Raw genomic sequence first — 15,537 nt, forward strand, 5'->3', positions numbered from 1 at the left:
CCGGAAACTAATCGGTAGTTGAACCAGGATCGGTGCAATATGCTCAAACCGTCTTGCTCTAGTGAGCAACCTGGCCGCCGGATTCTGCAGCAGCTGAACTGTTTCTGAACTGTCTTCAGAGGCAGCCCTACGTATAACGCATTGCAGTAATCTAACCTAGAGGTTACCAGAGCATAGACAACAGTTAGGTAGTTAGGCTATTCCTGTCCAGATCGGGGCGTAGCTGGGTCACCAGCTGAAGCTGATGGAAGGCACTCAGGGCCATAGATCACACTTTTACTCTTTTCCCCTTGAAATATAAGAGCAGAAAGCACAATTCTATACATGCCATCCTGTACAGAGATAAGTCTCGTATAATTCAATGGGGCTTCCTCCAGCCTTGCATTTAAGCACTAGCCTGGTCGCCTCGGGAGACCACAACCTGCATGCAGCCGAGCAAGTAGACTGGAAAAATGGGGAGGTACTGCTGCCCCACCCCAGCTCTGCAACCCAGAAAAGAAACAGCTGCAAGGGGAGGCCTGCCCCCCCCAACCCACAGCAGAAAATATGTTCTCTGCCAGTCCTCATCAGGCTAGTAAAAATATGTGCAGGCTCATAACTTGTGTAAGCTTATTTACAAGGCAGGCTTGCTTCCAAGTGAGCAGTTATGGGACTGCAGTCTTTTACACAGTTGGATTGACAAGATACAGAGCATCGCCGACCTTCCAACCAGCTTGCTGGCATCAGTCTTTTTTTCGAGGCTGGCACTGCCATTGGGCAAAAGGGGCATTTGTCCAGGGTGTATCCCACCTGGGGGGGGGTGCTATCCGTAGGTGTGACAGTGATTGACAAGTCATCAGTGATCCTCCCAGTTCACTGACTGACAGGGGCTCTCCAGGGTTTAAGAAACGGGACTTTCTCAACCTTGCCTGTAGGGGTCCAATTGTGATTTTCTGCATGCAGAGTATCTGCTACATCACAACGCTTAAGACCCGTCTGGTCTTGTCGCACGAGCCACTGGCTCTCATCCACTGCTGGATCTTTCCCCTTGGATAGCTGGGAAATATACCTGCCAGGTGTTGCAGATCCTAAATCAGTGGTTTCCAGAGGGGGCAGGATTTTTGGGAGGGCTCTAAGAAGCAAGGGACTGGCAGGGGGTGAAGGAGGTTGCAGACTTACTTTCTTGGAGGATTTTAAGCAGAGGTTGGGTGGTCATTTGTACGTTTCTGAGCACAATTCAAAGTTTTGGTGCTGACCTTTCAAGCCCTAAACGGCCTCTGTCCTGTATGCCTGAAGGAGCGTCTCCACCTCCATTGTTCTGCCCGGACACTGAGGTCCAGCTCTGAGGGCCTTCTGGCGGTTCCCTCCCTGTGAGAAGAGAGGTTACAGGGAACCAGGCAGAGGGCCTTCTCGGTGGTGGCCCCCGCCCTGTGGAACGCCCTCCTGCCCAGATGTCAAAGAGAAAAACAACTACCTGACATTTAGAAGACATCTGAAGGCAGCCCTGTTCAGGGAAGTTTTTAATGTGTGACATTTTAATGTATTTTTAATCTTTGTTGGAAGCTGCCCAGAGTGGCTAGGGAAACTCAGCCAGATGGGCGGGGTACAAATAATAAATTATTATTAATATTATTATTATGAATGCTTGAATTAAGGTTCCTGAATTATGGGGAGTTGGACTAGATGACTGGTGAGGCCCCTTCCAACCCCACAATTCTATGATTCCATCAGACTTTGAAAAACTGGTGTCTCCAAATCAAGGTTATCCATTCTGCTGAATTAATTAAACCAAATAGTTTTGATTGGATTTTGAATCAATGTGCAATGAATTGTGGTGGTCTTGAATTTTATTGTGTTAGAAATTTCCTTACAATACGATAATCTTTATTGTCATTGTCCCATACAGAACAACGAAATTGGAAAAAAATCTACAATAGACATTCAAAAACCAACAAGCCTGCTATCCCAGCTATCCCAATCTGGTTAGGTCCCTAAAATTTTTTAAATACAATATACTCCCACAGAGACTCCTTACACTGCATTTAAAACCAAAATCGCATTTGGATAAAAACTGTTTCTCAGGCGGCTAGTCCTAGTCTTTATAACCCTGAAAGAGATCGTTTCTGGGTTGCACACTATCCTGCGCTATCTCTGCATCTTTCTTATGGCACCTGGAAGCGTAGATTTGATCCAAGGTGGGAAGAGTGCACCCAATTATTCTCTCTGCAGTCTTTACAACCCTGGACAGCATTGTTTTTTCCCTGGCCGTGCAGCTCCCAAACCACACACGCAGACCATAAGTTAACACACTCTCAACTGTACAATGGTAAAATGCCATCAACAGGTCCTTTGCGAGATTGTTTTTTCTGGAGGATTCTCAGAAAATATAACCTCTGCTGTGCTTTCTTCATCAGGTCTTTGCTGTTTTCTCCCCAGTTCTCTCAACTCCATTCCCAGAAACCTTAGTGGGTTGTGCAAACCACGATTCTGAATAATGCTTTTTATAGGGGTGGGTAAGGGGCACTGGAGGGATGCAGATGGTGCTGTGGGTTAAACCACAGAGCCTAGGATTTGCCGATCAGAAGGTCAGTGGTTCAAATCCCCGTGACGGGGTGAGCTCCAGTTGCTCGGTCCCTGCTCCTGCCCACCTAGCAGTTCGAAAGCGCGTCAAAGTGCAAGTAGATAAATAGGTACCACTCTGGCGGGAAGGTAAATGGCGTTTCCATGTGCTGCTCTGGTTCGCCAGAAGTGGCTTAGTCATGCTGGCCACATGACCCGGAAGCTGTACGCCGGCTCCCTTGGCCAATAAAGCGAGATGAGTGCCGCAACCCCAGAGTTGGTCATGACTGGACCTAATGGTCAGGGGTCCCTTTACGTTTAAGGGGCACTGGGGGCAAATTGATGGAACCAAGGGGGCATTGGCCCAACAGGTTTGGGGGATGCAGCTCTGGATGGAGAGAAGCTCTTGCATTTGACTGGAAGAAGGAGAACGTTTTCCAACCCAGGATAAAGACGGGTTGCATGCTGAGAAATCGCCTCTCTCCAGAACATGTTGCCTTCACAAGCCTGCTTCTATTTAAAATAAAAATAAAAGGCCTGTGGTATCTGGCTGGCATCTTGCTGGCCACTGGCAGATGGCAGGCCATCTCTGGGCGAGCTGCACCATGGGCACGATCCAAAATGGCAAGTCCTCTCTTCCCACAATAGATTTTGAGCCAACCTGTGGCCACAAGCACATAGGACCCCCTTTGCGCCAAGCCAGTTTTTGGTGGGCATGGTGAGGTGGGGGGGGGGAGGCTGAGTTTATACTACCCCCCCCCACGGTTAAACAAACTCAGCTCGGTGACAGGGCCTGTTCCTTAAATGCTCCCTTTCTCCTCCATCTCCGTCATTTGGTCAAAGGTAACAGCTAAGGATACATTTGAGGCTTTGTGGAGGAAAGATGGATTCAGGTCATGGCATCCTAAGTAGGAGGGGGAGGGTTGGGTGGATGAAGAGAATGCACAGATCTTGACTCTCAAACAGTTTTATTGAAGCCACAAAAGAAAGGAAAAGCTCCAAGCATTCAAAACTGGTCTGCATTCTGCATATTTGAACGGAGTACAGTCCGTGAAGGAGGCTGTCAGAACTTTGGTCAATGGTCTATCAATCTTAGTCTCCTCTCAGCCAGCCTACACCTGCCTGCATCCTTACTCTCAGCTTCCTCATCCTTAGACTGGTCCTGAAGGACTAGGTGCACAGCCTGGGAGTCATTTTGGACTCTCAGGTGTCCATGGAGGCGCAGGTCAATTCTGTGTCCAGGGCAGCTGTTTACCAGCTCCATCTGGTACGTAGGCTGAGGCCCTATCTGCCTGCGGACTGTCTTGCCAGAGTGGTGCATGCTCTGGTTATCTCCCGCTTGGACTACTGCAATGCGCTCTACGTGAGGCTACCTTTGAAGGTGACCCGGAAACTACAACTAATTCAGAATGAGGCAGCAAGACTGCTGACTGGGAGCGGCCACCAAGACCACATAACACCGGTCTTGAAAGATCTACATTGGCTCCCAGTATGTTTCCAAGCACAATTCAAAGGGTTGGTGCTGACCTTTCAAGCCCTCAAGGGCCTCGGACCAGTGGACCTGAAGGAGAGTCTCCACCCCCAGTTGCCATTAATTTGATTTTGAATTGATTTTAGAATGTACAGTGGTACCTTGGGTTAAGTACTTAATTCGTTCCGGAGGTCTGTTCTTAACCTGAAACTATTCTTAACCTGAATCACCACTTTAGTTAATGGGGCCTCCTGCTGCCACCACACGATTTCTGTTCTCATCCTGAAGCAAAGTTCTTAACCCGAGGTACTATTTCTGGGTTAGCGGAGTCTGTAACCTGAAGCGCATGTAACCTGAAGCATATGTAACCCGAGGTACCACTGTATTTCAATTAACTGATTGTGATTTTCCGTAAACTGTGTTACTTTTATTGTTGTTAGCCGCTCTGAGTCCGGCTTTGGCTGGGGAGGGCGGGATATAAATAAAATTTTATCATCATCATCATCTGTGGAGCTTCTTCGAAGTTGAACCATTCCCTCAGGTTTCTAGAGGGTGGGGGATTGCCATAGCTGTCAACGTTCCCCTTTTTTTGTGGGAAATTCCCTTATTCCAGCGCCGTTTCCCGATGCTTCCCACTGCTATCCTGGATTGTTAGATATCCCGTAGATTGTCCCCGGGACAGGTGAGGCTGCTGATCCCTTATTTTCAAATCTGAAAGTTGACCGCTATGGGGATTGGGTTTCTCTGAAAACTCTTCTATACACCTGGAGTCTGTTTGGCAACAGGTGGGTGGAGTATTAAGGCAGCTCCCTCTGTTCTTATGTTTTGAGAAACAGACCACAGCTCAGCGCTTCTTGCAGAATGTGCCATCTGAAGAAACTGTGTGCAGATTCCAGCGCGGAACTGCTGGAAACTCACCGAAAACCTCGTCCCTTTCCCCCTCCCCTCCGCCAGTCCACATTCCCTCCCGCCCGCATTTCAATCTCAAGTGACAGCGATTTCCCATTACGGAATCAACAGACCACACGCCAGACTCTTTCTCTCATTTATTTGCGGATGGATGTCTTTTGTTTGTAAACAATTCTTGTGCATTTTGCTCAATCATCTCCAGACACATGTTATTCGTCATAAATCATCTGTCGTGAAAAAAACAAACAAACATTGAAATCATTTTTCCTTTCCTTTTTTTGGAGGACCGGGGTGGCGAGGAGAGGGCTGTGCATTTGCAACAGGACGTGGGGGGGGGGGAATAATTCCTTTATGCCGAGGGAGACTTCCAATTAAGTGCTGCTTGTACCCGTCAACTTGTTCCTGTGACAAACGTGGAAAACCTAGAAAGACGAAGAACTTTAAAAGAGGGTTACATAAATTCATGGAAGAGTAGTCAATGGCTACTAGCCAGGATAGCGCTGCTCTGCTCCACAGTCGGAGACAGCAATGGTTCTGAATGCTAGTTTCCAGAGGGGAGAGTTGCTCATGTGTTCGAATCCTGCTTGCTGGTTTCACAAAAGAGGCATCTGGTCGGCCTCTGTGAGAACAGGATGCTGGACTAGATGGGCCATTGGCCTGATCCAGCACCCTCTTCTTCTGCTTTCTTTCACAAGTGTCCTGGACCCATCATTAATTTGGTGCTACTAGAACCACAGACCTGGGAGAAAGGCAATGACAAACCTAGACAGCATCTTAAAAAGCAGAGACATCACCTTGCCAACAAAGGTCTGTATAGTTCAAGCTCTGGTTTTCCCAGTAGTGATGTATGGAAGTGAGAGCTGGACCATAAAGAAGGCTGATTGCCGAAGAATCAATGCTTTTGAATTCTGGTGCTGGAGGAGACTCTCGAGAGTCCCATGGACTGCCAGAAGATCCAACCTCTCCATTCTGAAGGAAATCAGCCCTGAGTGCTCACTGGAAGGACAGATTCTGAAACTGAGGCTCCAATACTTGGGCCACCTCATGAGAAGAGAAGAGTCCCTGGAAAAGACCCTGATGCTGGGAAAGATGGAGGGCACAAGAAGGGGACGACAGAGGACGAGATGGTTGGACAATGTTCTCGAAGCTACCAGCATAAGTTTGACCAAACTGCGGGAGGCAGTGGAAGACAGGAGTGCCTGGCGTGCTCTGGTCCATGGGGTCATGAAGTTCAGACATGACTAAACGACTAAACAACAACAACAAGAACCACAGAGGCCATTCTCACGCCATGCTTCAACACAGATGGGTCATGACCAGAGTCAAACCCTATTTTCCTTTAACCCAGGTTCAACTGCTGACACTTCCCGGTTTGGAACAGCCCATCTGAAATCCCGGAGAGCTATTTCCGGTCATTGTAGACCAGAAGCAGCCAACACGGATGCTCAGCTCAGTTTGTAAGTTTATTGTTCTGGCCAAAGGCCATGACAAAGCAATGGTATTAATAAAACAATACAGAGCATACATCTGTAATATATGCCAGCATCCACGATGTAAGAGATAGAAGATACCAGAGACACCAACAAGCTTGATTTCACATTAAACCTCCAAACTATAACAATTTACAGCAATTTCATCTAATTCCCTTTTCCTGATTTTTTTTTCCATAGCCAGTAACAGCTCTGTTTTGTTTTGCTTTGTTTACTGGCACTCAAAAGAAACTGAACCATGTCTGCTGCTTGTTTGGGTGACAGATGTTTCTAAAAGTTATTTTTAAGGGTCTCTCTCTCTATGGATATTGTTGGACTCCCACCAGCCCCAGTGGCCGATTCTCAGGGATGATGGGAGTTGCAGTTCAGCAACATCTTGAGAACATCACATTGGCTACTTCTGGAGTATACTGAACCAGGTCAACCAGATAAGTCTGATTCAGTGTAAAGCAGTTGCCTATGTCCTTAGGTCCTGGGGGGCCACCCTTGACCTGAAAGCTAGTTCACATGATTGCTGTAGATGCTAGCAACCCCCTTGGGAGAAATGTAGACTGTGAGCTGGATGATCTGGTCCACAGCCATTGTGTGACCATAGCAGCAGCAGCAGAAGAAGAAGACATGTTGGGAGATGTTGACCAACCAATGCAGACTTTGTAATGATGCTTCCCTACAGGTATGCATTCCTGAAGAAGCCAAGGGATGCTTCAGGGCCGTTTGCACCTAATTATTGCTCCTCTATGCCTGGGCTTCTAAAGTTAGTATACTGAATTGCACAACAGGAACTGACTTCATGAATTATGGTACAGGAGGAGACTCTTGAGAGTCCCATGGACTGCAAGAAGATCAAACCTCTCCATTCTTAAGGAAATCAGCCCTGAGTGCTCACTGGAAGGACAGATCCTGAAGCTGAGGCTCCAAGACTTTGGCCACCTCATGAGAAGAGAAGACTCCCTGGAAAAGACCCTGATGTTGGGAAAGATGGAGGGCACAAGGAGAAGGGGACGACAGAGGACGAGATGGTTGGACAGTGTTCTCGAAGCTACCAGCATGAGTTTGACCAAGCTGCGGGAGGCAGTGGAAGATAGGAGTGCCTGGCGTGCTCTGGTCCAGGGGGTCACGAAGAGTTGGACACGACTACACAACAACAACAATGCTTGGGCTTCTAAAGTTAGTATACTGAATTGCACAACAGGAACTGACTTCAGTGCAATGCCCCTTAATTTGATGCTAGCAATGGCCGTGTGGACCTTTGTTTCACCATTTTTCATCCCTTCCTCCTGAATTTTGAGAACTCCTGACCTCTTCTTGAAAACCAAATTGTGTGTTACACCCCTGCCCTCTATGACTAGCCCTCAGTACGCTGTGTGAAGTCAAACACATTGTAAGCGCTTCCCTGGGCTGGGTCCTCCTTTCCAGCTTTTGTTTCTCATTATATAACTGCCCCCCCTTCCTTGCTACTTTGCAATTATGTCCAACACTCTCTCCCTCGTCGCTAGGGCTGGGTGGAATCTGTCCATTGTGGTTTCTCTGTTTCGTTTCTTCTGCAGACCTCAGCTCAGTTAATTGCCTTTCCACAGTTAATTGCCCATTTGTTTGAAGAAGGAAAGTTCTCGCAACAGATCCAGGTTTTTGAAGGCAATTTCCCCATACATCATGCTTTTCGGATGCCGTTCCCCCCCACTAAAACAGGCTTTTTCAAGCACACTTCCCCCAAATCATACACATGTTTGCTGCAGTGATGATTGTAGAACTCGATTGCAAAATTCAGAGACGTGCAAATTTCAAAGGTCAGTTGCCTTGCGGTCTGCACCATCGTTTTAGGAAGAGAAGATAAGGTTGATTCTATTTCAAATGCATGTTGAATTGAGTTTGGACCTGATCTGAACTTGCCTTGTTGACATTAGAAACTTTGTAGGGAGATTGAGGAGCAACTTAAAAACTAAGTCTAATCCCAGCCTGGAAGTAGTAATCTTTCTGAATACCAGGAGCTAGAAACCACAGAAGGGGGGAGGGCTCTTGTGGTCAGATCCTGCTTTGGAGAACAGGATGGTAGACTAGGGTCTGATCCATCAGAGCTTTTCTCATGTTCTTAAGCACATGGCAGAGGGTTTCCTACAACCAGGAGCAATGGAAAACCCACCCTGTGCTCGCATCTGCAGACATGAACACCGCCATTTTCCTGCAACCAGCAAAGCACACCTGGTCTGCCAGTGGCCCCAATTCCAAGTCTCTCCAGCATTCTACATTTTGCCACAGGAATAAGTTGTGGGTACATCTCCATTTCACGGGGAAAACAACAAACCGAATAGCAATATTGGGGGACATCAGAAGTGACGCTCAGAGGTAGCACATGTTTGTGGTCAGGCTAGCATCTAAGCTACCCCTTCCACAGTTGAAACCAAAGACAGATGGAAAAGTTATAGAATTGCAGAGTTGGAAGGGACCCAGCTCCCACTGTCAGAATTCCTGACAGTTGACCATCAATGGAATGCAAGCTTTAGGGAGTCAATGGAAGCTTTCAGATGTCTTGCCCCCAGCTCCGATTGGAAAAAGGGGCTTCCTGGCAGGACTCTCAAGAAAAGAGATCTTCCAATTTGGGTTGCTGTGGCCCTGCATTTTGTTGGAGAACGGCCAAGGACCCCCTGATCTGCTTGCAACTGAGAAGGAAATACAGATGCAGACCTAGGTTTCAATGACATAGAATCCTACCCAACTCCATCACCAGCTGCTTTTGTATAAACTCACAGCTACTTAGAATCATAGGGAAGCGGGTGGAGCCATGGGTTAAAACACAGAGCCTAGGACTTGCCGATCAGAAGGTCGGCGGTTCAAATCCCCGCAACGGGGTGAGCTCCCGTTGCTCGGTCCCTGCTCCTGCCAACCTAGCAGTTCGAAAGCACGTCAAAATTGCAAGTAGATAAATAGGTACCACTCCGGCGGGAAGGTAAACGGTGTTTCCGTGCGCTGCTCTGGTTCACCAGAAGCGGCTTAGTCATGCTGGCCACATGACTCGGAAGCTGTACGCAGGCTCCCTCGGCCAGTAAAGCGAGATGAGCGTCGCAACCCCAGAGTCGGCCACGACTGGACCTAATGGTCAGGGGTCCCTTTACCTTTACCTTACTTAGAATCATAGACTTTAAAAGTTGGAAGGGGCTCTAAGAGTCATCTAGTCCAACCCCTCGCAATGCAGGAATCACAGAGGAAGAATACCTGACAGGTGGCCACCGAACCTCTGCTTAAAAAATCCCCAAAGGACCTCCAGTTGCGTGTTGTGCTTTTGTGGAAGTGTGGTGTGTGTGTGTGGATTTAATCACAGGACCGTGATACCACCTGTTGATTTCAGTTTCCTTTCCTTTCCTTAAAAAGAGAGCAAGTTTCTAGCCCTGAACGTCTGAGAATGCCCAGGTAAATCAGAGCAAAATCTCAGAAGCCAGATTGAAGAACGAATAAGATTTCTAGTGATGTGTGTGGGCGGGGCTTCAGACCCATTTTAGCTCCTCCCCTTCCTCACGACTAGCCGTGCCATCATAAATTATGCAAAATAGGAAACGCAAGGAATAAATTATGCAAAATAAGCTCAACTGTGCAAATCTGGGTAACTGATACCGGTTGCAACATTCAGCCTCTTTTGGGGACAGGATCAATATATCTATATTTTAAAATTGCAGAATAGGCGCGTTGATCCTTTGGGGTCTTCTGGCTGAAGAGAGAAGAAATTAGACAACTTGATGGGAGGGCAAAAACCAAGGCAGTTTTCAAGCTCTCTTACAGACCCTGACATGGTTTTCTTTTACAATGGACATCTCCATCACTCCTTGTTCGCCAAATCTGCTCTTGGGTTCATTAAGGTAAGTTCACTTGAGGTGTGCAAGCCAGTTTTAAATGTCTTCTTAACTCTCTCCCACAATAACTAAGACTGTAGGCTCTTAGGTGCTGGAGAATTTGCTCCCATGGGGAGTGAAGGAAGGATATAAATGGAATTCATTTTAATAGGACTTTTTTTAAGATATGGGATTTCCTGGTTGTTTTATGCAAGATTATTTTGATTTTTTTAAAATAATATTTATTAAAAGTTTAAAAATTAAAGAGAGAAGTAAGAAAGAAAGAGAAAAGAGAAAAAATTATTTTGATTATTATTAAGCATGTTTGGAAATTTTTGGAAGTTATGCATCAGTTGCAGTTTAGCAAAGGGATTTTTTTACTTCCGGAGTTTGGCTTGGTTGCAAAAGGAGAAGACAGAAGAGGCTGACTGTGGCACACAGTATGTGCTACGTACTGAATCTGATTTAGGATTTATTCCCTCTGACCAGGGAACTGTAGTTCTCAGAAAGGGCCCCGGGATCCCAAACAGAGCATTCTCAGCCTCTGTGCTGAACTACAACTCCCAGAATTCCTTAGGGGAGCCCATGACCATCAAAGTGGTATAAAAATCAAGAGGTGTCTGCAGGGCAGACATTCCCAACCAAAACGGGGCCATGATCCTAAGATGATGTCTCCATTGAAATCAGCGGGATTAACGCCTGCGTAAATGTGGATGCGGTTGAGTTGCTCCCTAATTTCTGGAGTTTGAAGATCTCGAGAAACAATTCGCACAACCAGTTTTCAAGTGGTGGTTACCTGGGTGAGCCAGATCAGGCTGGTGCTTTGCCAGTGGCCAAGGCGGTAGACAAATTTCTGAACTGTGCCAGGATACTGGGGACAAGGAAGCAGCTGTCACCATTCCCCTAAGTCCCCCAGGGCAGCCTGCTTCGGACCCCCTAAGATGGCCTACTGAACCCCCAAATATGGTAGAGATACGCTGTCCCATTGTTGGTGCTGTGTATGGGTTCACTGCTAGCCCCGTTGGATTCTACAAGTGGAATTGGAGGGCGCCATCTTGTCCTTGGTGCCATCTTGTCTTGGGCCAGCCCTGCTGTTGGACAACCATGAACCACCATGTCCAAAAAGGCCTTGTGATTTGTCCCCATTAGGTGCTATGACAGCAGAGGTAGGATATTCAGCATGGCTTTTTGGGTAGGTGACCAGCAGACCTCTGGTCAACCAGGGTGGGGACTATGGGTCCACCCCCCTGCTTCGCACCATCACCCCTGCCCTTCCTATGACTTTTAGCCAACTTCCCTTCATCCTTGGAGAATATGGAACACCTGGGCAGTACAGATATTTGCTCCAGCATCTCTTGAAAACGCAACGGTCCAAAATGCGCCCCCCAGAATCTAGTACAGGGATGGGCCTCCAGAACCTGTCGGACTACATCTCCCATCAGCCCCTGCATGGCCAGTGGTGTGTACAGATGATGGGAGTTGTAGTCTAGCAGTATCCAGAAGGCCAAAGGTGTCCCTCTCATCCTGGATCTGCAAAATGGGCCAGTCGAGAAGCTTCTTCATAGGATAACTCACCCCTCACTGCTATCAAACCCTTCTCACTTCCACCTGACCCCGCTGGTTCTCAGGGTGCCTTTACATTTCCGATTTAAATTGGTTATCAAGGACATTCCCTTTCCAGGGATAGTGGAAATTATCATTCTGGGAGAGGACAAGAATGACCGAGGTGCCCACCAGACTACCAGGATTCTTTTGTGCTGGGCGGGCGGCAACAAAATTGACAGCCAAACTGACAAAAAAGCACATACAATTCGGCAGCGCAGATTCCCCCCTCTGCAACCCACAAAACAGAATGGATGAGGCTGCCAGCTCTCGGCTGCTTCCGCCCAATTGCACCAACTCCTTTCCCTCAAAATTTCAGCTCCGCTCAGACAAAGGACCCTCCATGACTTCCATTTGGCTGTTATTAAAGTGAATTACCGGGAGTAAAAACCCCATGTTGTTCAGATGAAAGGTTTCCTGCTACCTGTAGGAACATGCAACCAGGTCTTTCGAGGGCTGGACCTTAATCAAAGGAGGAACAACTATGTAAATCCCTTCCAGGGAGCAGACCCCAGTTAGCGATAGCCAGAAATGAGGGTTCATTGGGCTGAACCCCTCTTGGGTGGATCGACCACATGACAAACCCTGTTTCTTTCCAATAAACATGGGAAACGGTCACTTTCAGGAAGGCCTTGGGGCAAGCTTGCACCACCACCGGACAATGATGCTCTACCCTTCACTCTCTTGGCGCCAAAACGTGACGCACGACATCTTCTTCCGCTTCTATTTCTGTGGCAGATAAAGCTCAGAGCGCTGTCTTTGTAAACTCGGAGGATCTCCTTCATTTTAACCGGGAATGACGAGCTCTCCTGGGTCTGGAGAGCCCATGCCTTCATGAACACCGTGAGAAAGCGAGAGAGCAAGCCAGGGAACAAAAGTGTGTGTGTGTTTGTGTGTGTGTGTGATCGGATCGCGGACCTGCATTTCCCTGCAGAACTTGACACCTCGTTCCGAAGAACCGGGGGGGGAAATGTCTGAAGAACCTCGGCATTCAGTGATTGGCCGGGAATTCCTATGACCACCCAGTGCTTCCTGGGTCACTTCTCCTTTGGACGTCTGACCATTCCTCCCACCCACCCCTTTACATCACCGTCTCCTTTTCCTCTTCCACAAGGACCGTTGGCCGGTCTCCATTGTAGAGTCCCGACCCATTGAGATACTCCTCATCTTTGTTGTACTGTTCCGGCCCAGTGGAAGGCATAGAGTTCTCCGAAATGGAGCCATTTTTGACGTATCCCGGCAAGTTCCGGTGTCCGTTGAGGGCTCCTGGAAGGAGTTTCGAGTTGAGCTGCAGGGCGATCCCGCCTCTCGCGGTGACGTTGGTCACGCTGGTGTGGGACACCATGGGCCCGTAGCTGTAGGTGGTGCTCCCACTGCGAGCTTTCCGCTTAAAGTCAAGCGCTAACGTCCATCTGCTCCATGACTTCTTTATCTCTGCTTGAACCTGGCAAGGAGGAGAAAGAGAAGGTGCCTTGTTACTTAAAAATAAAAATTCAACACAAGGACACAGTAATAATAATAGTAATAATAATAATAATAATAATATTTATACCCCTGGCTGGGTTTATCCAGCCGCTTACCCCAGTTTTTAACACCAAACTTAAAGACTTCCCTAAACAGGACTGCCTTCAAATGTCTTCAGAAAGTCAGGTAGTTGTTTGTTTCCTTGACATCTGATGGGAGGGCATTCTACAGGGTGGGTGCCACCACCGAGAAGGCCCTCTGTCTGGTTCCCTGTAACCTCACTTCTCGCAGGGAAGGGAACCGCCAGAAGGCCGTCGGAGCTGGACCTCCATGTCTAGGCTGGAGACGCTCCTTCAGGTATACTGGGCTGAGGCTGTTTAGGGCTTTAAAGGTCAGCACCAACACTTTGAATTGTGCTCGGAAATGTACTGGGAACCAATGTAGGTTTTTCAAGACTGGTGTTACGTGGTCTTGGCGGCCGCTCCCAGTCACCAGTCTGGCTGCCGCATTCTGGATTAGTTGTAGTTTCTGGGTCACCTTCAAAGGTGGCCCCACGTAGAGCACATTGCAGTAGTCCAAGTGGGAGATAACCAGAGCATGCACCACTCTGGTGAGACAGTCTGCAGGCTGATAGGGTCTCATCCTGCGTACCAGATGGAGCTGGTAGACAGCTGCCCTGGACACAGAATTGACCTGCACCTCCATGGACAGCTGTGAGTCTAGAATGACTCCCAGGCTGCACACCTGCTCCATCTGGAGCAGTTACCCCATTCAGGATCAGGGACTATTCAGCACATGGACCAAGGCTATTTCACCTAAGCAGACCATCACCATAGAGTTGCAGAGCTGGAAGGGACCCTCATGATCATCTAGTCCACCCCCTGCCATGTAGAAATATGCTGCTGTCCCATACGGGGATCAAACCTGCAACCTCAGTGTTACCAAAGCCCCGCTCTAACCAACTGAGCTATCCAGGCATCAGAGAGAAGATGCTTGTACAATGATGGTAAGTGCAATTCTGCACAGATATGTTAAACGAACACATCATTTAGGAGAGCTATATTTCTTTCTTAGGTGCAGGTAAGGAGTTGCATAGGTCAACGTTTTTATATTGTGTTTAAAGTCCTGCAAAATGGAGTGCTAAAATGTTGAGGTTATAGAAAAAAGGGGACCACAGCTGTAAAAGATTAAGTAAAAGAAAAGAACAAGGGAAAATTAGATAAAATCAAGGGGGAGGATTTGCTGAAACAAATTTGGAAATTGGGATGCAGAAAGGGGAGGTACGGGGAAGTCGGTGAAGTAAGGTTTAAGAAAAAAGGATTTGAAATGATACATGTTTGTTTATGTGTTTGTTTGTATTGTGTATTGTTTGTGTTTATATAAATTGTGAAAAACCAATAAAAAATTAAAATAAATAAAATAAAGTCCTGCAAAATGGTTCTGCTAGTTCTTCCTTTCATCCCGGCAATCTCGAGGGTTATCCTTTCAGCAGTGGCAAGATTGCTTAACTTCTTATACCGCAACTCAACGTGACAGATTCTTAAAGGTTTGTCCCCCACTCCACCCCCATTTTGGCCTCCTCAGATCTACCTCTCTGAATATCAGGAGATAGTATTTTTAAAAAACAAATATTAGGGAGCATTTGAAACTTTCAACCCACTCAGCGCTTCTCCCCAGAAGATTGGAGGAAAACGATCCACACCCACGTTGGGCTCTGGAAGATGTAACTTAGGCTGTGAGAAACTTACCTCCCCATTGCAAAAGCAATAGATAATGGCGACAAAAAAACCCTAGGAAAGAGAAGAAACGACAAGTTAATGTTGACTCAGCACATGGCTATTTCACCTAAGCACAGATATCCTCTGAGTTTGGAAGAGAACGCGGACAGAGAACGCCATACCTGGAAAGAGTTGAAGAGCATTTCATAGTGCATTTGAATTTGCCAGATGATCCCTGACACTTCGGTGTACGGCATAGCCATAAAAACAATATAATGAACTCCGAAAAGAGGCATGAGGACCAGCGTGGATTTCAGTAGCTTCCTGCAGAAGGGAGCAGAGAGGAAAGGGAAAACGTTAAGAGCAGCCGAATTCGTTTCCAAACCACGAACCATAATGAAATACCGACATCCAGGTGTGAGGAGAAAACAGCAAAGACCTGGTGAAGAGAGCACAGCAGAGGTTATGTTTTCTGAGAATCCTCCGGAAAAATAATTAAGGACCTGTTGATGGCATTTTACCAT

At 47.4% G+C, this 15,537-nt stretch overlaps 1 protein-coding gene and 1 long non-coding RNA gene across 2 annotated transcripts in view; one reads left to right on the forward strand and one right to left on the reverse strand.

The window, feature by feature from the left end:
* LOC310689526 overlaps positions 1-15,537 on the forward strand; it is a 326,670-nt gene that overhangs the window by 151,306 nt on the left and 159,827 nt on the right. The gene's annotated exons all lie outside the window — the stretch shown is intronic.
* Positions 10,532-15,537, reverse strand: part of PTH1R (parathyroid hormone 1 receptor) — a 130,335-nt gene continuing 125,329 nt past the window's right edge. The window contains exons 11-13 of the mRNA XM_083467039.1: positions 15,196-15,337; positions 15,044-15,085; positions 10,532-13,275 (exon numbers count right to left, since the gene is read on the reverse strand). Of these exons, the coding sequence (XP_083323165.1) occupies positions 12,913-13,275; positions 15,044-15,085; positions 15,196-15,337 (547 nt within the window). The 3' untranslated portion in view covers positions 10,532-12,912. The remainder of the gene's footprint in view (positions 13,276-15,043; positions 15,086-15,195; positions 15,338-15,537) is intronic.

This window comes from Podarcis liolepis (genome assembly GCF_965112155.1).
Source record: "Podarcis liolepis genome assembly, chromosome: 12".
NCBI lineage: Eukaryota > Metazoa > Chordata > Lepidosauria > Squamata > Lacertidae > Podarcis > Podarcis liolepis.